Source organism: Parasteatoda tepidariorum, chromosome 4 (genome assembly GCF_982258835.1).
Source record: "Parasteatoda tepidariorum strain Cologne lab strain chromosome 4, Ptep-v5.0, whole genome shotgun sequence".
NCBI classification, from domain to species: domain Eukaryota; kingdom Metazoa; phylum Arthropoda; class Arachnida; order Araneae; family Theridiidae; genus Parasteatoda; species Parasteatoda tepidariorum.
This window is the reverse complement of record NC_141758.1, coordinates 17,525,006-17,549,605: the sequence shown is the minus strand read 5'-3', so window position 1 is coordinate 17,549,605 and position 24,600 is coordinate 17,525,006. Positions and strand designations below refer to the sequence as shown.

General features: G+C 32.2%; 1 protein-coding gene across 1 annotated transcript; it reads left to right on the top strand.

Moving 5' to 3' along the window:
• Positions 1-240: 240 nt before the first annotated feature.
• LOC107451107 (uncharacterized) lies at positions 241-23,407 on the top strand. The gene is made up of 5 exons (XM_043045489.3): positions 241-567; positions 9,564-9,643; positions 14,272-14,480; positions 18,469-18,671; positions 20,594-23,407. The coding sequence occupies exons 1-5, from the start codon at positions 552-554 to the stop codon at positions 23,239-23,241; spliced, it is 3,156 nt and encodes a 1,051-aa protein (XP_042901423.2). The 5' UTR covers positions 241-551; the 3' UTR covers positions 23,242-23,407.
• Positions 23,408-24,600: the final 1,193 nt, after the last annotated feature.

Below are 24,600 nucleotides of genomic sequence, written 5' to 3'. Positions count from 1 at the left end.
TTTTAATTTTCATTGTTTTACCCTCTAAAATATAAACAAATAAAATTTTATTTTTTAGAATCAAAGTTTGTTAACGTCTTTTTCATAAACAAACATTTCATGAGCAACGCAAACGTTTGACAAAGTCATCGAACTTAATTCAAGGCTGTTAAAATTTCATTACTTAAAACACTTCATATGAAGGCGTATTCCAAGTCTGGGTCACAAGGTTGGATTTTTCGTGTGGGTATCGACAAACTTCTTCAAAAGTTCGGTCAGTAAATTGTGAATAGAGAACAGAGCGTTGGTGTGAAATGTCCCAAAAATAATAATGAAAAAGAAGAAAAAAAATTGAACGTGACAGAAAAGCTGCGGGAGATGTCTATTTGGTAGGAGTAAAATTTGGAAACATCCGCAATATATTGGCCTATGTACCTACTTACGACGCTGAATTGGTTTTATTCCAATATTCAGTGATTTAGATTTTGGGATTGCTTTGTGGCAGTAGTGCTTGTTTAAGTTTAACCGATGAAAGTGGTTTCCATTTTGGATGGTCTGTTTTATTAAGGAATATGCCTGCACTCCGAGGTAGGATTTTACTATATCTGTTTTCATGCTTAATATAATTTTTTAACACGTTGCATGTAAGTAACCTTTGAAAAAAATGTACTACCGTAGTTATAGATTAAAATTTAAGTAGATAAGATAAAAATAAGAAAAATTTCATAAAAATTGGAACAAACTTGTCACTATAGCTACAACTTCAATTAAAAAAAAAAACTTACTGACAGTAGTACTATTTCAATGTTAATTAACTCTCGGGAGGAGTCAATATATATTTATAGTGGTAAGTAATTCTCATATAATTATTTAATCTCCGGGACGAAGCAATTTTATATATAAATTGTATCCGTTGAAAAATATTGGTAGTTTGGATATTTTATTGTTTTCGAAAAAAAGCAAAAAAATGAAATTTATTTGTTACCAGTTTTTACTCTTTTCCGTCTTGATATACATCGACTTTTAGCCCTATGTGTTTGCATTAATCACGAATGAATAATTCGTTAGAAATACAGAACGCAGACGAATTGGTTTCAATACCATTTTTTAAACCTTTATATGGATTGTAAAAATTTCAAAAACGTATTTTTCAGTGACCCGCTTGCACTGTGTTAGTACTGATTGAGAATTTTTTTTCATCCTTGAGTTATCAAACATATGTACGTACATAAGTTCACAATTGCTTGTGGTCAGTGCGTGCCGGGAGCAGAATTCGTGCCAACCAGTCACCGCTGGGATTCGTAAGTAGATCATCTCATTTTATAATCGTCGTTGAATAGTCGATCCAATTTTGCGCTTCCGAATACTAATGTTCAACTCCGAAGCCTTGCAATTTTTGAACCCTATCCAGAAGACAAGGGAACTCCTGGATCAAGTACTGGGAGACATTTTACCTACGTTGAGGATTTTAAGATGGAACTAACCCGCATTTGCGTTACATGGTGAGGAAAATCACGAAGATCTTCCTCGGCTAGCCTAAGCAAGGGGACTCTTAACTCATGATCCGTCTACCATTGAGGATATTTTATGTCAGCACTATAGTTTGTGCTAGCTGGGTGCGGAATTCGTATCGACCAGCCATCGCTGGGATTCGAACCCGGTTCACCTCATAGAAAGGCGAACGCTCTATCCCTTTAGGCACCACGGCTCCTTTGCAGACAGCTTCTGAGCTGTGTTGGCTAAGTAGTTAACGTACTAGACTGACAAGGGGAAAGACTGGGGGTTAGATCCCCGGCAATGGCTTGGACCAAGCTTTAGAACGGTTTGGAAAGTTAAGGCAAGCAGCGAGCACTATCATGTCATTGGTCACGAAAATTAAGAGCTTTAACTTTCATGAAACCCCCTGACCAGTGTGAGTTACAGCGGGAATGCTTTATTTCTAATTACTATAGATAAGAGAAATCGGAATTCTACCCCTTTATAGTTTCTGGTGTTTATACTGGAGAACAAATATATGGTTGTATTTGTACAAGCACTTGATCTAATCTGATTCGGATGTGGGGGGTTTAAAGTCTAAAATTAGCTTTGTCCCGAAAAACTAAAGTTTTTTTTCTTTTCGAAATGATATTTTTAACTAAGCTTATTTTTTATCTGAATGTACAATTTTATTGAGAAAGTTGAGTTTTATGTATGCACACATTCACTTGTCCACTTTTCAAAGCAATAAACATATGACCTTAATCTATCGCATCGTAAACTGAAATGTATTATCTCCATCCTCCTAGCATTCCCTACATAGCAGAAGAGTGAGTGTTCACAAAAGTGAATTTTAAAATAAATCCTGTTTAGAAATTGTACGTAAATTGCTGTTTGGAGATAGATCATAGAATTATAATTAGATAGATTAGAACTGTACATGTACAAAAGGCCCGTACTTCAATTGTCTAAATAACTTGTTCCTTACTATTTGCCTTTCAGTACTCTATCAGTAATATTTTGCACTGAAGAATACTTTAATAAGGAGAAAACATTATTGAAAATTAAGCTAACGAAGTGAAGTATTTAAAATTTATATTAATTTAGTTATATTTTAAAAAGTGGTAATTAATTTTTTAATGAATATATATTTTTATTTGGAATCATGCTTCCTTGAGGCGGTCTGATTTAAAGAAAATACTATGTATAAAATAAAAATATTTTGTACAGTAATTGTAACATACCTGCCAACTTTTAATCCCTTCCATTATTGATTTTCCCAGTGGTATTAAAATGGAATTAAAACTTCAATTTTAAGCCAACAAATACGTTGTATTTGAGAAAACTTAAGTTGACAACCATGACAGTAACGCATATTAATATATATGCTTAATTTTTGTAAGAATAGTGGTGATCAATATCATTTAAAAATTAAGATTGTAAAAGAAAAAATAGTATATAATTACTACCACTTTAAATATGAAAATAAAATCTTCCGGAAAATCCGGAAGAGTTGGCAGGTATGTTGTAATGTTAACGCTTAGGCACATACATTAGATTCTTATTTTAACAACTATTACTAAAAAATATTTTGAGCACGACGTACAAATATTTTCAACGGAATTATTATGTACATCGTTACTGTTAAAGGCCGAAATTGCTGGTTGTTGATTTTCACCGGTGAATGTTGACAATCACATAGTCGCTTTGATAAATGCCCGAAATGGCTACTAGGTCTAGTTAAGGGCCACTTCCTGGCATACATTTGCCTGGTATACCCTACACCAGGGATGGCGAACCAATGGCACGCGTGCCACTTATGGCACGCCGCGTAATATTTTGGGCACGTCACCGATCACGAAGTTCACTGTGAAGTAATTTACCAATAAAATTAAAATTTACAAAAACAAACATAAAAAAATAAACAATTATTAACAAAAAAATTACAATTAATGCCAAAAAAACAATTAATTACCATAAAAAACAAGCTAACAATAAATCACTAACAAAAAAAAATTAACAGACCTGCTTAAAATAACATCTTACAACCTAATATAAGTTATTTCTCATCTAATCTGCAACAACAGAAGTCACACTGATATTACTTACTTTAAGTTGAATTACGCGTATAACTGAGACATTGCGAAATGTATTCTTTTCCATAGTAAATAAAGAGTTTTGAGTTGATAGTATTTAGTGTTATTATTTTCCCAATAATCACGAAGTCAAAATTGTTTGATGGCACGTCTATGACCGAAAGAAACAATTTTTTTAGGAAAAATGGCCCGTTTGTGCATAAAGGTTCGCCACCCCTGCCCTACACCATACCTGCCAACTCTTAATCCCTTCCATTATCATTTTTCCCAGTGGTATTAAAAGGGAATTAAAACTTCAATTTTAAGCAATCAAATACGTTGCATTTGAAAAAACTTAAGTTGACAACCATGATAGTAACGTATATTACTATATGTGCTTAATTTTTGTAAGAATAGTGGTGATCAAAATCATTTAAAAATTAAGTTCATAAAAGAAAAAATAGTATATATTTACTACCACTTTAAATATGAAAATAAAATCTTCCGGAAAATCCGGAAAAGTTGGCAGGTATGCCCGCTCTACACTGATGTTTTCTTAATGTTCAGTGTCACTGCCCGGTTAACCCCACACTGACGTTTTTTTAAGGTTCAGTGCCACTGCCTACTATGCATTTAACCGGTATTCCGAACACTGATGTTTCTCCCAATATATCCTCAGCAGATATTAAAATATCGAATAAATTAATATCAAATAGGATGTAACAAATATTTTGGACATTCACCAAAGCGACTATGTGATTGTTGACATTCACCGGTGAAAGTCGACATTCTCTTGATTTCAGTCATTTACGGTAACATATGCACTTGTCAACTTTTATGTCCTGCAATGAAGCTTTCATCTAGTGGTAGTAAAATGAAATTTATATTTAGATCACTGTTCGAAACATCTAACGCATACCTGCCAACTCTTCCGGATTTTCCGGAAGATTTTATTTTCATATTTAAAGTGGTAGTAAATATATACTATTTTTCCTTTTATAAACTTAATTTTTAGATGATTTTGATCACCACTATTCTTACAAAAATTAAGCACATATATTAATATGCGTTACTATCATGGTTGTTAACTTAAGTTTTCTCAAAAACAACGTACTTGTTTGCTTAAAATTGAAGTTTTAATTCCATTTTAATACCACTGGGAAAAATGATAATGGAAGGGATTAAAAGTTGGCAGGTATGCTAACGGTATCTTAAATCTTCAATATTTATGTATAAATTATTTAAATGTATTAGTAGTTATAAAGTTATAATAATTTTAATTGAAATTTGCTAAAAAAAGAATCCAGTTGGAATGTATGAATGTCGCTATTAGATAAATCATAGAAAAAAAGCGAAGCAAATTTCCATATTAACTTCTATCAATCTTATCCATAAATAAAAAATTATAATGAAATAAAAAAAAACATCTTAATAACTTTTGAATTGTTATTGTCATGTCTCTAGTTTTCATCCTGTGATGTGGAAATCAACTAAACATGAAATTTTGAACAAATTTCTTAAGTGTACTCTTAAAGAATTGCTCAAAGATTAATATATATATATATATATATATATATATATATATATATATATATATATATATATATATATATACAGATCTGCCAACTTTTAATCCCTTCCATTATCATTTTTCCCAGTGGTATTAAAATGGAATTAAAACTTCAATTTTAAGCTAACAAATACGTTGTATTTGAAAAAAATTAAGTTGACTACCATAACAGTAACGCATATTAATATATAAGCTTAATTTTTGTAAGAATAGTGGTGATCAAAATCATTTAAAAATTAAATTTATAAAAGAAAAAATAGTATATATTTACTACCACTTTAAATATGAAAATAAAATCTCCCGCAAAATCCGGGAGAGTTGGCGGATATAGTGTTCAACTTTTAAGGTTTCGATCTTCAACCCCTTGGGGACGGGTGAGTCATAAAAGCATTCGTACAAAATCAGAAAGTAAATAAATAAAAAACGGTAACTTAAATGCAGGCGTTGCTAATTTGTCAGACTTACTTTGCTTTTACTTTAATTACTGTTCAAGTAAAAGACATAATCATATGTCAAATCAATTTTAGTTACTGAATAATTTTATTTTGAACAAAGTAATGGTGGATTAACCCTTTCGCGCCGACTGTCACAAATACGTGACAGCAAAAAACTGTATCAATCAGGGTAAGAAGATAAAACTGGTAATCAAAGTATTTCTTTAGCAGTTTATTTGTGGGCGGAGTTATAATTTTTTGATTTATTTAATTCACCATTACTTTGTTCAAATTAAAACTATTTAGTTATACTTTGAATTAACATTGATTATATATATGATTAAACTAACAATAATTAAAATAAAAGCATAGTAAGTCTGTCAAATTAGTAACGGCTACATTTAAGTTACCGTTTTTTATTTAATTGCAACTTGATTCTGATTTTGTACGAATGCTTTTCTGAATCACCCGTCCCCAAGGGGTTAAATAAATCAAGCAATTATAGCCTCATCCACAAATAACCTGCTAAAGAAATACTTTGGCGATCAGTTTTATCTTTCTACCCTGATTGATACGGTTTTATGCTGACACGTATCTGTGACAGTCGGCGAGAAAGGGTTAACCATGCCATATAACACTTGTATAAAACAATTTAATGAAATATAAAAATTAATTTATACAAAGTGAATTTCAGAAAAAACATTTAATAATAATTTTTTTTTCTATTTTTTTAATTGTTGAACATTTAAATTGAAAGGCATTAAGGTTTTTGATCTCCAGATCGAATATATTTTTCTTTTTATGTTCCTGAGTTTTTTTCAAAGCCAAATTTATGAACCTTATCATGTATTCCAGTTAGTATGTACTGATGGAATTACATGTTGTAAGAGCGCCGAACTCAAACATAACTGAATGCTCGTTTTCGAAAAAAGAAAGTTGCTCTCCTAGTTAAAGTTATTTTCCTAAAATCCACACTTTAGTTGACAAAAATGACCCTGATATGAAATTAAAATTTATTCGAAAATTCCAAACCAACAAAACAATCTTGTGTTTTGAGTACATTAAGGGAAAAAAATTCCGTTACGTGATATTTTTTTAAACAGATTCCGGATACTTTCACATCATTGATTTCAAATCTGCGATCATTTTCTCTCTACGCGCTACGATTTTGATGCAATTTAAGAATATAGTCCCAACAGGGATTTTTTAAAATTCGCTGGAGTGAATACTAAGTGTCCCTCCTTCTCTGCTACGTTGAGAGTGGTGGGAAAAAGGCGATAATGAATAATAATAATAACAATAATAAATAATTTTTGATGCGATAAGTTAATGTCATCTTTTGTCTTAAGTATTATTTTCAGAGAAGCAGAGAGCCGTGATGGCTCAGGGATAGAGTGGTCATTATGAATTCCGCATCCGACTTGCGCCGATCACAGTAAGTACAATATCCTCAGTAGTTGACGGAGTTTGAGTTCCCTTGCCGTCAGTCCAACCGTGAGAGTTTTTCGCTGTTATTCTCTCCATGTAATGCAAATGCTGCTTAGTTTCATCGTAAAATCCTTCTCGAATGCAAATTTCTCCCAATACTTGATCCAGGAGTTCCCTTATCTTCTGGATTGAATTCGCTAGTCTTCTGGATTGGGTTCAAAAATTGTAAGGCTACGGAGTTGCAAAGCCCAAAATTGGATCGACTGTTCAACGACGGTTATAAAATGAGGCAATCTAGGTACGAATCCCTTTATGTTCCCATAACAAATCATACCTCTGGGGGTACTGATCCAGGAGTTACCTTGTCTTCTGAATTGAATTCAGAATTACAAGGCTACTGAGTTGAACATTAGTAAAAATTGGGTCGGCTGTTCAACGACGGTTATAAAATATAAACACATACGTTCTTTATAAATTTGTACATACAGACAAACTAAGAATACCATTTTGAAAACCATCTATAGATTTCAGATCAAAACTAATTTCTGATTTAAAATCCTCGAACCCAAATTAGATAAGATTAAGTACTCGTATAAAAGTACTTTATGAAGTACTTACAACAAAAATTTGCTCCTCAGTATTATTCGATAAAGAAATGATACAAAAATAAATTTTGAAAGCGTGACTATTGCTACGCGTGATATACTAAAACAGCATCTTTAAGGGTAACTAAAGGTTTAAAAATATCTTTTGTCCTTTTAATTAAATATCCTCATTAACACAAAAACCTACACCTGAGACTTCAACTCAAAGGAATTAATTGATTTCAATTATCTTAGGTCATAACTGTTTTGGAAAACATAAATTAGCATATGACCTCTAATTTCGTTCCTACGATAGAGATGGGGCGTTTCTTTTGAATCATGGATGGTTAGAATTCATTTCCTGCATTTAATAATTCTTAGTTATTTTAGTAAAGGCTATTGAAAAGGCGCTTACATAATTGATAAGTTCTGATTCAACGGTAGTTTTACTAGTTGTATTATTCCCGGAAAAAAACTAAAAAATGAAATTTATTGCTACCAGTTTTTACTCCGGTGCGCTGCCAAGATGAGAAAATCTAGCGTGACACCCCGGCGTGAACGTGTTAATAGCGTATTAATATTTAGTTCTAAAAAGTGTGTGAACTAAATATTCACGTTTATGTTCATGTAATCAATAAATTTAGATGATAAAAACAAAAGATTTGAGAAAATCTGATCTCAAAGAAGAGAAAGTACTAATTAAAAACAAGTTTAAGTTTTTTAAACTGTTCAATTAAAATTTTCGGAAGGTCCATTGGAACAAATTCGTAAAATGCGCAAAATAAAAAATGGAACACCCTGAATGTTTGATTTGATGATTGAATTTTCACGTACTTGGAATTAAACTTCTGCAGAATTAAACGATAACTTAATAATTAGCAGAAATTAACAATAACAATGACCTAACTATAAAAACGCATGAACGACTCAAAAATGCCAATAGAAGTTTTCGCAGTCTGAAAAAAATACATGAGATCCAAATTTCTGAAAATAAGAACTTAATTACTCTTATATAAAACTCTTAAAGGACCCATCTTGACTTAACGCTTCGGAGACCAGGACATTGACGAGGAGGCGATTGCAATTCTTAAAAGAAGAGTACTACGAAGTATCTGTGGTGGAACTCAGGTAAACGACTCATGAGGAAAAAGAACTAACTCCTAAAATCTTTTATGAACTTGATGTTGTACATAAAAATACAAGGACTAAAATACGTTGGATATTTAATTAGAATGCAGGAAGACCGAAACTGAAAGAAAATATTTTTATCAAAACCTATGGGAACAAAACGAAGACCACGTCTTAAGTGATTTGACAATGTTGAGAAGGACATCAATACTTTCAAAATCACGAATTGGAGGACAGTCGCCAAACAGAGGGGCAGTTTGGAGGAAACTCTTGGAGAAAGCCAGGGCCCACCTAAGGTTATCGCACAAGTGAAAAGAAGGATTTAATCTTCATGTTTCGAGAGTCTACTCTTAAACTTGCTTATTAATTACTAAAATATTTTACCAATCCGCCAAGTAAATAAGCTTGAAAAACACTGATTTATATTACATATACATTGGCGACCCGAAAATTCCAAATTTCCATAATATTTAAATGAGTGACAATAAATAAATAATAACATTTGCATAATTTGTTACATTTTACCAGAGCTAAAACACGTCACGTCACTCTATACTTCTTTTATGTATCAGTTTATCAGGTATGATGTGTTTGCATGAATTGTTTAGATATTTAAGAACTATGTATTTAAGGCTTTAAATATTAAAAAAACATATATATATATATATATATGTATATATATATATATATATATATATATATATATATATATATATGTATATATATATATATATATATATATATATATATATATATATATATATATATATATATATATATATATATATATATATATATATATATATATATATCCCCGTTTAGAACGGGAAAAGTTAGCAAGTACGAATTTTTGTCAAGTTTTAATTCTATATTAATTTAATAATTTTAGGTCTGAGACAGGCGATGTTTCTTTCGCTTCTGGCAATGTTAATAGGATTGACCGCAGCAGGAGAAAAATGGAACAAACAGGTAATATAGATTTTTCATATCTTTTTAGTTTGAAATGGGGGGATGTTGCCTGTTTAGTTTAGGCATTGGGCCCATGCCCAAGAGGTTGTGAGTTTGATCCCCACCAGGCGAAGATTCCGCGTGTATTAAATGGTGACTGGTGCACGTTCAATTGGTCGGGTCACAAAGTCCTACAAGATCACATAACAAATCAATATCTCTGGGGGTACTGAATAGGAGATTGATCATTCTCTGGTCCAAGCCAAAATTACGATATGTGGTTGAATAAATGGATGTATGAATGGGTTCGCCCTATAAACAGGCTGTAACGTGCCTAAGTGTGCGAAGTCGTATACTTAGCCATAGATGACGCACTGAAAAACAAGAAAAGCACACTTTGCCTGAAATTCGCCAACCAGGTTTGCTGGTATTTGACAAAGGGTATTTGAAACAACGTAAAACAATTTAAATTATGATTCGGCTCTGAACTTTTTCATACCACACCGTTAATCAAAATTAGTCAAATGTTTGCAAATTTTAGCTTGTAGTTGTTTACCGTTTTTTAATTTACTATGGCGTGTCCGAAGCAGTAGGCATCACTGATAAAATAGAATTTAAATAACAGTTTTAGGAGGACACATATATTTTATACTTGTATAGCTATTAAGACTAAATATTATACAGAGATGGCAACTGCTCCGGACATGCAAAAATAATTAAAAAAAACGGTGAATAACTAAGTAAATTTTGCAAATATGTGACTATTTTCGATTGCTTTTTGAAAGGTATAGCATGACGTAAGTACTGTAAAATGGTGAAATATATAATCCTATGAATTATTTAGAAATAGTGGTGGAGAAAAATCTTCTAAATTGAATTTATTAAACCAAGAATCACAATTGATAAACTACCTCTATAAAATAGATATTTGCTGTCCGGAGCAAGTTGGCATCTCTGTACAATTAAAAGCTAAATCTTATAGAAATATTGGTAAGTTTGCCAACATTTTAAAAGCCTCACCTTAGGAAGATTGGAACAAATTTGTTTTTTCTATAACATTCGATTCATTACAAGTAGTGGTGTAAAAAATAATTTTAAATAAATTTTATCAACATGATTTAAAATTTATCAACAACAACATATGCATTAAAGAATAAACTTAGCTGCCACTAAAAAAAATATTCCCGAAAAGAGTAGTCAGGCCTGCTGTTTTATCTAATATGTCTGCCAGCTCTCACCAGCAATTTAGTATTAAATTCCTGATAAGATGAGTACAAGTAACAACGGAAAAACCGCAATTATTCAAACAAAATTATGTAAATAAAAATTGGTAATTACTCTTTAATTAAAAGATTTTTCAGTATGAGATGTCAGCCTTTTGCATTAACTTTTAATTTATTTACATTAACCCTTTCGAGCCGTCACAAATACAGAGATGCCAACTGCTCCGGACACGCTAAAATAATTAAAAAGAACGGTAAATAGCTACGAAGTAAATTTTGCAAATATTTGACTATTTTTGCTTGCTTTAAAAGAGGCGTATCATTACTTAATTACTAATGAAGGCGTATCATTACTTAATTACTAATGAAGTGGTGAATTATATAAGCCTACGAATTATTTAGAAATAGTGGTAGATAAAAATCTACTAAATTGAATTTATTAGACCAAGAATCACAATTGATAAACTACCACTTTAAAATAATTATTTGCTGTCCGGAGCAAGTTGGCATCTTTGCAAATACGTGCCAGCATAAAACCGCATCAATCAGGGTAAAAAGATAAAACTGGTAACCAAAGTAGTTCTTTAGCAGTTGGGCGGGGTTATAATTGTTTTATTTAATTAATTCACCATTACTTAGTTCAAAATAAAATTATTTAGTTATACTTTGAACTAACGTTGATTATATATATGATTAAACTGACAATAATTAAAGTAAAAGCAAAGTAAGTCTGTCAAATTAGAAACGACTACATTTAAGTTACCGTTTTTTATTTGCATTTTGATTCTTTACGAATGCTTTTGTGAATCACCCGTCCCCAAGGGGTAAAAAAATCTATTGTACTCTACTGACTTCATAAAATTGGCAGTTACTGACTTTTTTAACTTAAGCAATTTTCAAGATGAGATTTTCGCTTTTTGCACTCAGCACACTTTAAAGTGCTATTTAAATTAATGTAAGCACTGAATTAATTTAAAATGTACAATACAATATTACTCTGTAACAGATAATAATAACAAAAGAATGCTGGGCGCAAATACTAAAATACAAAGATTTTATATTACAATGAAGTCATCACCCATTAACTTTAAGAATCCGTTGCATTCTACTAACCTCAAAAAACTGGTAGTCATTATTTTTACCTAAAACAATTTTCAATATGAGGTTTTATCCTTTCGCACTCTAAGCACTTTGAAATAGTATTTAAATTAATGTAAGCACTTATTTTATTTAAAATATACAAAGATATTTTACTGTGTAACAGCCAATAATAACAAAAGACTATGATAACGAAATACTAAGATAAGAAGATTTTAAATTTTAAAGTGATGTTTCTTGAAGTCATCATATATTAACTTCAGGAATCTATTGCTCTCCACTGACTTCAGAAAATTGATAGTCATTCTTTTTAACTATAGCAATTTTCAGTATGAGATTTCAACCTTCTGCACTCCGAGCACTTTAAAATGCTATTTAAATTAATGTAAGCACTAAATTAATTTAAAATTCACAATACAATATTATGAAATAGATAATAATAACAAAAAATATAGCATGATTTTACCCTGTAGGTCAATAATCGTCAATCTTACGGTCTTCGGGGACCGCCAAGCAGTTATCTCAGTTTTTATAAAAAGGGAAAGTTTTTCAACTGATTAGAGAAAGTTTTTAAACATCTCCCTCCTAACAAAATTGACGTGTTGGAGTAATTATTCAAAAATTATATTGATTTTAAAAGTTATTCAAATAAGCACACCATATGCTTCCAGTGAAATATATATATATAAAAAAAGTAAATTATGGATAATGATTCATTTATATTTACTTAATAATAATCACTATAAAAGTAATAATATTCATCCAATGTGACGTACCAGTTTAAAATGAGTGGGTAAATTTTGACTGGCGCAACCAACGCAAACATACGCGCTCACTAACAATTCTATCACTGGCGTAAAAATTCTTTCACTAGTTTTCTATAATTTAGGGACCGCTGTCATAGATTATATTATATTTTATCAAAGCTAAATATATGGTCCAAATTGCAAAAGTATGTCTTGTTCGTAGTAACTAAACTTAGTAATTTTCCTCCAAACCCAGACGTAAAGTAATCTTTTGGATCAAGTTTAAAGAAAAAGCAATATTTGTGGAGAACATTTAGAATAAAGCTAGCCCCCATTTGTGGGTTATTGATGGAAAAAACCACGAAATTTTGAGTATTTTGGATAACTATTTTTCGCTATAATTCGACATTTCAGTTTTACGTATATTATATGAATGCTTAGTATAATTTAAAGGGGAAATATACGTTATCCAGACCGTCATCCAGATTATTATATTTTATAACAGTCGTTGAACAGGCGAGCCAATATTTCGGATTTACGGCTACTAATGTTCAATTCCGTAGTCTTGTAATTTTGAACTTAATCCAGAAGACATGGAAGCTCCTGGATCAAGTACTGGGAGAATTTTTGATGGAACTAACCCGCATTTGCGTTACATGGACCACGAGAACCTCGCACGGTTAGTCTAACCCATGATCAGTCTACCACTGAGAATATTTTGCGTCAGCACTGCGGGCGGTGAAAACCGGTTGCGGAATTCGCATGGGAAGGCGAAAGCTATATCACATGGGTCATCACGGTCCGTGCCAGATTATAAATGATTTTCAAACCTTGCGCGATATGGGCTTCAATGATGTTGTGGGTTGTGGGCCAGTCCTAGTCAAAAACACGAATCGGGTTGATTACCAAAATGCCAGACTCGTGTTTTTTGTTATGCAAACAAATTAATTTTTTTTTTAATTTATCCTCCTCAATTATGTAAACCCATTTTGTTCTATAATATGAAAATACATTAGTAATAATATAAATTTACTCAAAAATAATTTAAATAAAAATTACTCAAAAATAGTTAAATAAAATTAAATAAAATTTAAATAAAATTTAAATAAAGTTGTGTGTTTACAGAGCAGCACTTCATCAGGGGACACACTGTCTGCAAACACACAGGAGCCTTTCTGTTGTTAGTGGCAGAGCCAAAACTAACAGTGCCCCGAACACGAAACTAACAGTGCCGTTTTGGCTCTGCCACTAACAACAGAAAGGCTCCTGTGTGTTTGCAGACAGTGTGTCCCCTGATGAAGTGCTGCTCTGTAAACACACAACTTTATTTAAATTTTATTTAAATTTTATTTAATTTTATTTAACTATTTTTGAGTAATTTTTATTTAAATTATTTTTGAGTAAATTTATATTATTACTAGTTTATATGATTTGAATTTGGTTTTAGCTGCCTTGAGCGCTATTCCAATTTGAATTAATGTATTTAAGGTTGTTTTCATTTTTACCTTCTGTTTAATTAATTTCACTTAAGAATTTGAATTTACGTTTGGATGAAAATACATTGTTATTCTTTTTGGAATAGGACTATCACTTTCATGGAAACTCCTTAGAATCACCCAAGTCACAAATCAATCGACTGGATGTGGTCTGTAGCAAAGATTACATGACGGTTCACATGGGATTTGACCTACCATTCTATGGGGTAGTCTACTCAAATGCAGGGCATCACCAGGAAAAATGTTACCATGTCGCACCAAGAGCGGGTGTGCAGGAAGTCACATTCCATATAAAGTATGTTATAACTGTATTTTAGAGCGTATCCCAAAACTTAAGAAAGATTTGAATTAAATGGAAAACACAGTTTTTTTTCGAATTGTTGATTTTGTTTTCATTGACATTTAAAGTACATAGGATAGGATTATATCTGGAATGGCCCTTTGCGCAAATGAGCTCCATAGCTTTGCTGGTTCAAATTATATCTTTTATCTATTGTTATTTTGCATACATGCGGCACTATCGGTTTATTGACATAGAATTTTGGCTTCAAATAATACCATAGAAAGAAATCCAATGGTGTTAAATCACGTGATCGATCTAGGGGACAAATCTCATTGCCGAAACAAGAGAATGCGCATCCAGGAAATGTCTGACGGAAAATTGGATTGATTCACGAGCAGTATGGCATGTCACGCCGTCTCGTAGAAACCACGTCCAAAAGGCATGTTGAGATATCACTGTATTTTACGGACAGTGTGTTTAGCTTCTCCAATTGTTCTAGTTTCCTTAAATTTTTCAATAACTCTCTTCACAGTTCACGAAGTAAAATCAATATTTCGATCCTGTTTTGTACGAAATTTAGGAACTTTAACATTCAAACTTTCGCTAATTTTGAAATGTTGTTTATCTATGGAACACGTCGTTCTTTAACGCTTTTTTTAGTAAACTTATTCACCTTATTCCTGAGGTTCTCTCGATTATCAGCAGATGGCAGAGGCGCTAATATCTTCCTCTTGATGATATGAATGCATATATTTACACTAATCTGAGCTGCTATGACGTCATAGTTGGACTGCAAGACTACCGGTTAGATTTTCTTTCTCTTTTTTTTTAGGATACTGAATAAATGACGTCAGCTGTCCAACTGTATTTCAATTTAAGGCTGCCAACACTAAAATTTAATAAGTGTTTTTATTTATTCCAATCTTGCATAAATTTTGGGACAACTTTCATTATATAGTACTAAAACATATGAAACATGTATGTGAACATGTATGTGAAACATTTATATTTTCGAAACTAATACTAATGCTGCAGATAATAGGGGAAATTTTAAAAAGTTGTATACAAAAAGTGTTTTAATGTTTAGTTTCTTATCTATTCCGTAAACAAAATGTTCAGTTTTGTAACACTCGTAAATTTCTTCATCGAACTTAGCCGTCGATGTGCATATCTGAAAAAGCGTCAAGTTACACGAGAGCTATAACCTATTGAAGCATTTCGAATAATTTATTTAACTTCAGTAAGTCAATTATTGTGTCTCTTCTGTACTTCTATACATCATGAAAAACTTTATTTAGGTAAAAATAAGAGTTTCTTTCAAATGTTCATTTAAAAATGACGAATCCATAGTTAGTTTTAGTTAACCAATCACCATTTTCTCTAAAAAAAAAAATTTTTTTTTTAACTTGGCGATTTTGACAAGGCGTGATAACAACTAACTGGAAAGAAAAGGTGTTCTTATAGATTAATTAGCTACAACTACGTTAGCTATCAAATTTTTTTATACCTTCAATAAGCTTAGCTTTTTTAATATTTTTTTTATCCCCATTTTCCACTTATTAAATGTACGAAGTCACTGTTTATCTCATAAGCATACACCCCTACACTGAAATACTAGCTCCAATCAATATTTTAAATTTAATTAAATAAAATTTAAAACAGGCTCAATTTGCTTAACTTTGCTAGAACAGGTCTTGCATATTTGTTTAAATTATTTATATATTGAGGTGGTCAAATCAAATTCTTTATTTTCCCTAGGAATCAAATTCCTTATTTTAAATGTAAATTGGTAAATTCTACCACTCTATGTAAGTGGAGAAAAATACTATGCCAATTGTTATGAAAAGGGTTGACACTGTGAAATAAAGAAGTAGACATCCTTTGTTAATTATACTCTTTAGTTTATTATAAACCTATTGCTATTGTTAGAGAAAAAGATCTAAAACTTAATGACATTGTATTGAAATATTCTTTAAAGGCAATTTAGTATGTTTTATAATTATAAAGTTAATATTTGTTATGGTTGATTCTGAAAGATGGCGCCACTACTGACTAAATCTGAGGTTGAATTGTGGCACAAGGAAAGATTTTCAAAAAGTACTAAAAATGTATATGACGCTGCCATCTAGCTGCATGCTAAGGTATTATTAATTGTAATTTTTAGAATTAAACACACAAGGTCTGCAAAAAAATTCTAAAAATATTAGAAAAAAATTGGGAACAAATCTTTACAACTTGAATAAATGTATTTATGGAACTAGAATTGCAATCGAATAAATTGACTCGTAATTTTTAAATTAATTAAACTCGAATAATAATTTTCAGCAAAATTGTTTTATATTTATACTTAAGCGGTTTTTATCCTCCGGACGGAACTCAACAGTCGAAATAATAGAGGTGGGAAGGATGCATTTTATACGTGATTTTAATCATTTTAATTTAATTTTTTCAAAAAAAAAGAAGAAAAAACTGAGAGTTGCTTCTTACTCTATTCAACAGTTTCCTCTGAAACATGCAAAATACATGGCAGTCACCTTAGAATTTTAGATATAAGGCATACAGTATCTTTTAGGTCATTCTGACAAATTTTTTGCAATACAGATGAGTTATTAGCAGTTTTTAAATGTTAGTTGAATAATTTAAATTTGTCCGTTTTTAGATTTGTGATAAGTATCTCCGCTTTTGTGCAATTTATATGAACTTTTCAGCTCCATCAAACCATTTTCATCAGTTTAAACTGTAATAAAGTTAAATTTTAATAGACGTGAAATCTGAAAAATGTTCATTTTGAAACTGCTAACTCAAAACCCTAATTTACACATTATTATTGCTTTAAGTTCTAAACATTATCAAGCACTCTTAAAAAGCAATCCCTATTAAATATTTTTAAAGTAAAATACTATCTAACAAATATTTTAATGAACTGACTTCATTATTATTTATAAATACGATTGTCGATTAATTAAAAAAAATCATGAAAAATACATTTACTTAGGAGGTATATAGCAGCACTAGATAAAAATATTTCATCGTCTTACTTCTGAAAATTGTGATTAAATAAAAAGTCAATAGATGGCAGCATCATGATAAAATTTTCATATTTTTCCCTGTAAACTTGTATTTTATCTACCCTTACAAATTCCTTGATACATTAATAGTAAATTTTATAATAATTTGAAGGTTTCAAATATTATTATAATTTTGTGGCTTATAATTTAATTTATCAATTGAACTTATTTTCAGCCAGGATTATCAATATTATTTAATTTTAGGACAAAATGAAAATAGTTCTAACATTTTGCAATAGATGTCGCTTTTCAGTAGACGAGGACCAACTTTTTTAAACACTAACGAACCGTATTTAGAATTAGTTATTCAGTGATGAAAAAATAGTATGTTAAAAATGATATTAACATCGATTATTAATATTATTTTATTGTTTATTTCATGTTTTTTTTTTTGTAATAAGTTATTTGCAATTAGAGCTATGTTATACATTATAAATTATATAGATTTAAAGCGAAAATCTTGCCTACTCTTCACTGTTACTCCTGTTTAGCCTTTCCAAGGCCAGCTTCGTAAACGCTTAGTTTGAAAATGGTGCGAAAAGACAATATGGAGAAAAGCCTTTGTGAAAATGAAAAGCGTTTATGGTCTAATTCTTTAATTTTTAAAAACTTATTACAATGCTGCATTAGCTGGGCTCATAGAAGTTTGCAAAAACTGAGAATAAGGCAGTAATTTTGATAATTTATTCACATAAAAGTCTAATTAGTTCATATAGTTTCAGAAGCTATAAGTTAAATAAGATTCGATTTTTTTCCCTACAGTTGAGAAATTTTGATTCAAGTTGTATCCTAACTTCATTTGAGTATTTTATTCTAAAATTTTGCTGACACTTATTTAAATTTGGTGGAATCCTAGGAGCGCTCTGTGTTGCAGAAATACTTTATTCCAAGGGTTAAAATAACTTATTTTATTTATTGATTTTTTATTTCAGATACGATAGCTGTGGAACAATAGAGGACTTAAGTGGTAAATTCCATGAAAACACAATCATTATTCAGTATGGTGAAGATATTCTCGAAGCATGGGATGAGGCCAAACGCCTCAGATGTGAATGGTTAGAATCGTTCGAGAAACCCTCATCCAAGCCCACATTAGCTATATCTGACATAGACGTCGTTGAACTCAATTTTCAAGGTAACTCTCTTTTTGATTAGTCACTAATTTTGATAAAGTTTTTGGCATTTTCATTTATATTTTGTGCTCTTTTTGCTTAGTCCCTGATTTTGATAGCATTTGCTCTTTTTGTCCTCGTTTTGCTTTTGTTTCTGATTTTTATTGCGTTTGCATTTTACTTTTGCGCTCGTTTTGCTCAGTTCCTGATTTTGATAGCATTTGCTCTTTTTGTCCTCGTTTTGCTTTTGTTTCTGATTTTTATTGCGTTTGCATTTTACTTTTGCGCTCGTTTTGCTCAGTTCCTGATTTTGATAGCATTTGCTCTTTTTGTCCTCGTTTTGCTTTTGTTTCTGATTTTTATTGCGTTTGCATTTTACTTTTGTGCTCGTTTTGCTCAGTACCTGATTTTGATAGCGTTTGGATTTCATTTGTGTTCATATTACGAAGTCTCTATTTTGATGACATTTGCAATTTTTTCAACTCTTATTTCGCGGTCTATTATTTTGATAAAATTAGCTATTTTTGTTTTATTTTGCCCTTCATTTCTCTTCTGTGCTCTTTTCACTTACTTCCTTGTTTTTCTGGCTTTTGCATTTTTTTGTGCCTTTATGGACTTGTTCTTTCTTTCAAATTCCAAGAGTCTAACTTTCTTGGACCTAATGCAACAGGATACACAGGATGGGTACTCCCCGAGGCCTAAAAATAAAAGACAAAACTGAGTAAATAAATCCTGAATAACTTTTTATCTAATGATTAGATTTTAGCCCACTAAGACTCAATCTTAAAGGATCGGGGTATATTGATACATTAGAGGAAGGATATTTCAAGTTATGAAATCATACACAAAAACGCACTTACTTTTAACTTTTAACTTTTACTTACTTAACTTACTTTTACTTAAACATAACTTTTTATTAACGAATTTGGATTTTTGAACCTCAAGGGTCGCAATCTGTATAATATCTGCACAATCTGAAAAAAAAAATGGTTCCAATAATAATGCAGGATATTAGTCATTTACCTTGTAAACGAATCGAAAAATTTCAGTACGTAATTATAAACTCGTTTATCCAAAGATAATTTAATACAAAAAATAATTCACTAATTTTTTTATAGTTATTTAAAAAAAAAATAATTAACAGCCGAAAAATATTGAATTTTAAGGCATAAAATTTTTTACATCATTTTTGAGTCTCATTACGTAATTTAAATCAATGTCAGCAGTTATTAATTAGCACATTTACGGTGAAGCCCTCGAATCATTAAGATTGAGTCTTAGTACGGAAAAATACAATCATTAGAGGCATAATTCATTGGAATGCATACTCGATCACTGAATACTGTCCAGTGATCACAAGCAGGACAGAATATTGTTTCCACATATGCTGTTTTTCTAGCAAAGCATTCGCGTACTTAGCCTTTATTCGAGTTAACATGTTTGGGGTGTATTCCGTTATTGATATTCCATGGTCTACCTATTAATCAATAAACCCTTACCTATTTTTTCCTTTTTGATAGATTTGCAAATTAAGAGATGTAAAGAAAGGGGCGAAAGATATTATGCACATCTAATGCCTCCCTATGGAATGTCCACTATTTCCTTTCTATGGGAACATTATTTTTTATCTCCTATTTGAATATTGAATCATAGCAAATTTTGCGTTAAAATAAATAGTGTAATTTCTTAAATATCTGATCTCGTTCTTAAAAATCTGATAAACATTAAAATATAAAATTATTCCGTGAGATTGTAGGGAGGGAAAATGCAAGCGCGAACTATTAAGCCGTGCTGTATATCGCGTTTATCATATATTTAATCTTCAATCTGTAATAATGCAATTTCATTAAAATTACAGACACTTTATAATATTATAAAACTTAACAAAATTACATTCATTGATCTTCGACAACTAATATTTTAAAATGCGCATTTGTTTATATAGGTGATGATATTGACTGTTGGATGGAAGTACAGGAAGGAAAAGGTCCATGGGCTCGACAAGTTGGAGGATTAGTTCCTATAGGTAGCCCACTGACATTAGTCATCGCCATAAATGATCACAGTCGAGAGTTTGACATGAGAGTCAAAAAGTGCATTGCCAGTGATGGTACTGGAAATGACATCGTATTAACTGATGAAACTGGATGCGTAGTTAGGCCCTCTCTCCTTACTCCATTTGCAAAAATCCGTGATTTCGGTGGAAAAGCGACACTCGTGGCGTACTCACACATTTTTGCTTTCAAGTTTCCTGACAAGCTGGATGTTCTTGTGCACTGTCTGGTAGAGGTTTGTCGGCATGGTTGTCCAGACTCTTGCAACAGTAACTTGTTCATAGACCATCATCCTCACCCACGTGAGCAATTTCATTCCCTCGAATCGATAAAACAAAAAAAGTTAGCTGAATTCGCAAGAGCTAAACAACAAATTCAAACTCCGACTCATTTCTTGCACGCATTGGAATCTAAGAAGCAAGAAAAAGTCGTCGAATTCACAAAAGCCAACCTACCTGCACAACAGCCTCATACTTTAGAATCAAAGAAACCTCAAAGACCAGAAACATCTCAGTCTAAACCTCATCCACTTCCTCACGCTCAAGAACCTTCTCAGAGGAAGCGTCCGCTTTATCTTACTAAAGTACCGGCTCATGCTCTAAAAGGTCGGCAAAAGAATAGAGATTCTTTAGTAACGGCTGAACAGAAATTACATCTAATATCATTAAATACAAGTATTGCTTATCCTGAAAGAGACACCACGGCAACCTTCAAGGAAGTGTTGCCCAACATTGATCCATCGGTAATCCCATATGGACACAAAATTCCAAAAACATCATCATTTCCAGTAAAAAATTCCAAAATTGAAACTGGCATTGAGTCTAACTCAGAGCTAGATATCAAAGCTGCTGCAACTCATAACGTGGTTAACCCTCTAAACCCTGTTTCTGTTGGGCAATATCATAAAATTATCGGCCACGATGCTCACTGGATTGATTATGGTAATGAAAAGCAGAACCAGCAGCATTTGAAACACCACATACCTATTTTGAAAGAAATTCCGGACCTACCTCCTCAACCTGAGCCTTCATTATGGACTGCTGATCAAGTTATCCCAATCGTGAAGGAAGCAACTCCCCATCATAAACAAGCAATTGTTAAAAACGAGGGATCAATTATTAAGAGTCATGTGCAACAAAATGTTAAACATTTATCATATATTCCGCAACCTGAACCATCTGCCTGGTCAGCTGATGATGTAAAGGTTTTGACTAAAGAGGAAGTATTTCATCAAACTAACAAACACTTTAATAATCACCATGAGAGTCCAATCAGAGAAAAATTATCAACGAATAGTCATAAAAATGATTATTTTTTCCCTGGTCCTGAAGAACCCAAACCAGAGCCGGCTCCTTGGACATTTGAAGAGGTTCGTCCTATGTACAATCCTGGAGTTCTTCGTCCCCACATAGAAAAGAAACGCATAGAAGAACCAAAACCAGAACCTGCTCCTTGGACATTTGATGAGGTGAAACCATTAACAAAAGAAGACTTAAAATCTCACTCATTAAACTATAAATTAAAATCTCAAACACATTCGGATGGGGTACTTCCACTATACAAAGAAGCGTTCCATCCTCAGGAAGGACCTACTCCTAATCCTTTCCCTGAACCTATTTATGTGCCCAGATATACCCTTCCGCCTACAAATATGTCATCGGCAATGATGTCAAAAATGATGATGATGATGCCGACCCTCTTACCGTTCACGTACCAGACTGCTAGGTGGCCTCAAAAGACGACGGCTCGTGATCTAAAGCAGGATAAGCGGCACTACCCATATCCGATTCCGCAATTTACCCACAAACAACAAATGATGATGAGCGTTATATCTGATCGCAGAATGGACTCGGAGGAAGATCTTATTTATGTAGACAATCCTGCTTCTAAGACGGAAGCTGGTAAAGTCGATGCAGATCATTTACCAACCTCCGAAAAACACCAGACTGACACGCTTTATCAGACAACGAAACAATCATTCGATCATATGGAAATAAATGACGAAACTGATTCGAAAACTTCCAACACGCTTCCGGCCACCAATCAAGCTGCAGATGCTTCTCCTGCAATGAGGTCCCCCATTGCGGGATTCGTACCCCCATCACTGGACGATGGTGGTTTGGGTCTCAAACCAGACAAAGACAGAACTGGATATGCACCAAGAGCACTGAACAGGAAAAAAAGATCCTCCGAGCCAGTGTTTGGCGTTAAACAGAGATTCCAAGCGATAGCTCCGTCTGACTTGGCTTTCGAATTTAATCTCACCAGAGAAAACATGGCGATTTTCAGAGGTCGAAGGGAAGAAATCGTTTATGGCGTGTGCATGTCCCCAGCAAGTATGAGTGCTAGCGTAGGTCTCATACTCATACTGACATTATTGTCTATCATAGCTTCTCTTGTTCTGTATGAGCACAGTTGGAGACTCAGTAACAAGACACAGCATTTATCACTGTTACACAGAGCTTTTAATGGCAGATTTGAGGCTCTATACAGAGTCCCTGCTCAAAGACATGAATTAACTACTCGAGATATAAGATAGGTGATTGTGGTAAATGTAAAATATAAAAGTTCAAATATAGACTTATTTAACTTTGGCAGCTGGCTGCTGAATTATGGAAACTATTGGTGAATTTTACGAACAAATAAAACCAAAAACTAACTATTTATATATATTTCTGTGTTTTTCTTTGTTTGAATAAAAAGATTGTTGCTCAGTTTTAAAAATTTCATTTTTATTTTATAAATTTTAATGCGTGTATGTCCTGCAAACAAATTTTTTTTAAAATTATATATCTCTTATAATTAGTTTCTCAATACCTGCCTTTCTTACGGGCTGAAAAATCGTATTAATCATTCAATATTATTCTATTCAAAGTTACACCAGCTATTACAAAATAAACTAAAAGCTGTTTCCAAAGAAAATAATGTTTTCCATACTAAAGATCACGAGCAGCTTTCATTTGTAAATCTTCGGTCTAGTTCTCAGTTACAGAAATTTCCGATAGTGGCGCTTTTGCACCAGCTTTTTTGCACCAAAAATGAACTTACATAAGTCAGTTCATAACACTGTATCGGTTAATTAACACTCTACAATCATGTACAAAACTGAATATCTATATAGTATTAATGTTTAAAAAATTATTTCCTTCGTTAGTATTTATTTTCCGTCCTGGTGAACTTAATATTATTAGTTTAAACGAAACACATTTTATAAAAGTTCAACTCAGCAAAAGAAAGAAAAATTATAGACACTCTGAATAATTTAAAAGATTGACTTACAGTTTAAAAATTACAAATTAATACTAATTTAATTCCTATTGACTTTTTTATAATTTAGGTATATAGAAACCCGTTTCAAAAGCTTATCTTTAAATAAAATGAGCAATGATTTCACATGTTTTTAAAAACCAATGCTGTGGCGTAGCCCCACATGCCATCCACGTTGATTTAACTTAAGTGCATGCTCCTAGTGAAACTCGTTTTTATTTAAATAGAGGTGTAAGCTAGCATGTTATCTTTTAAATAATTTAAAGGAAAAATCGTTTGAATTCCGAATTACAATAGTGCATAATGTTAATCCTATGAGAAAGAGTCGCCCTTCGCACGTGTTAAAAATATGAGTGTCATTTTCAAATTGTCTAACTTACACTCCATAACAAAAAAATCGACGCACCAAGAAGCAATCATCCTATTGCTTTGAAATTTCGTATGTATGAATGTTTTGAACAGATCAGGCTGGAATGATGCCGACTGGGGACGTATAGTCTTTAGCGACGAATCCCGCTTCAAACTGTGTCCTGACGATCATCGAAGACGTGTTTGGAGACGCACAGGGCAGAGGGGGGATCCTGCCTTCACTATTGCATGCCACGCCGGCCCTCAACAAGGCATTATGGTC

Excerpts from the sequence above, each read along its gene's own strand:
- LOC107451107 (XM_043045489.3), top strand. Across the intron at positions 9,644-14,271 it reads GAGAAAAATGGAACAAACAG|GACTATCACTTTCATGGAAA; the intron begins GTAATATAGATT and ends TTTTTGGAATAG. Across the intron at positions 14,481-18,468 it reads GAAGTCACATTCCATATAAA|ATACGATAGCTGTGGAACAA; the intron begins GTATGTTATAAC and ends TTTTTATTTCAG.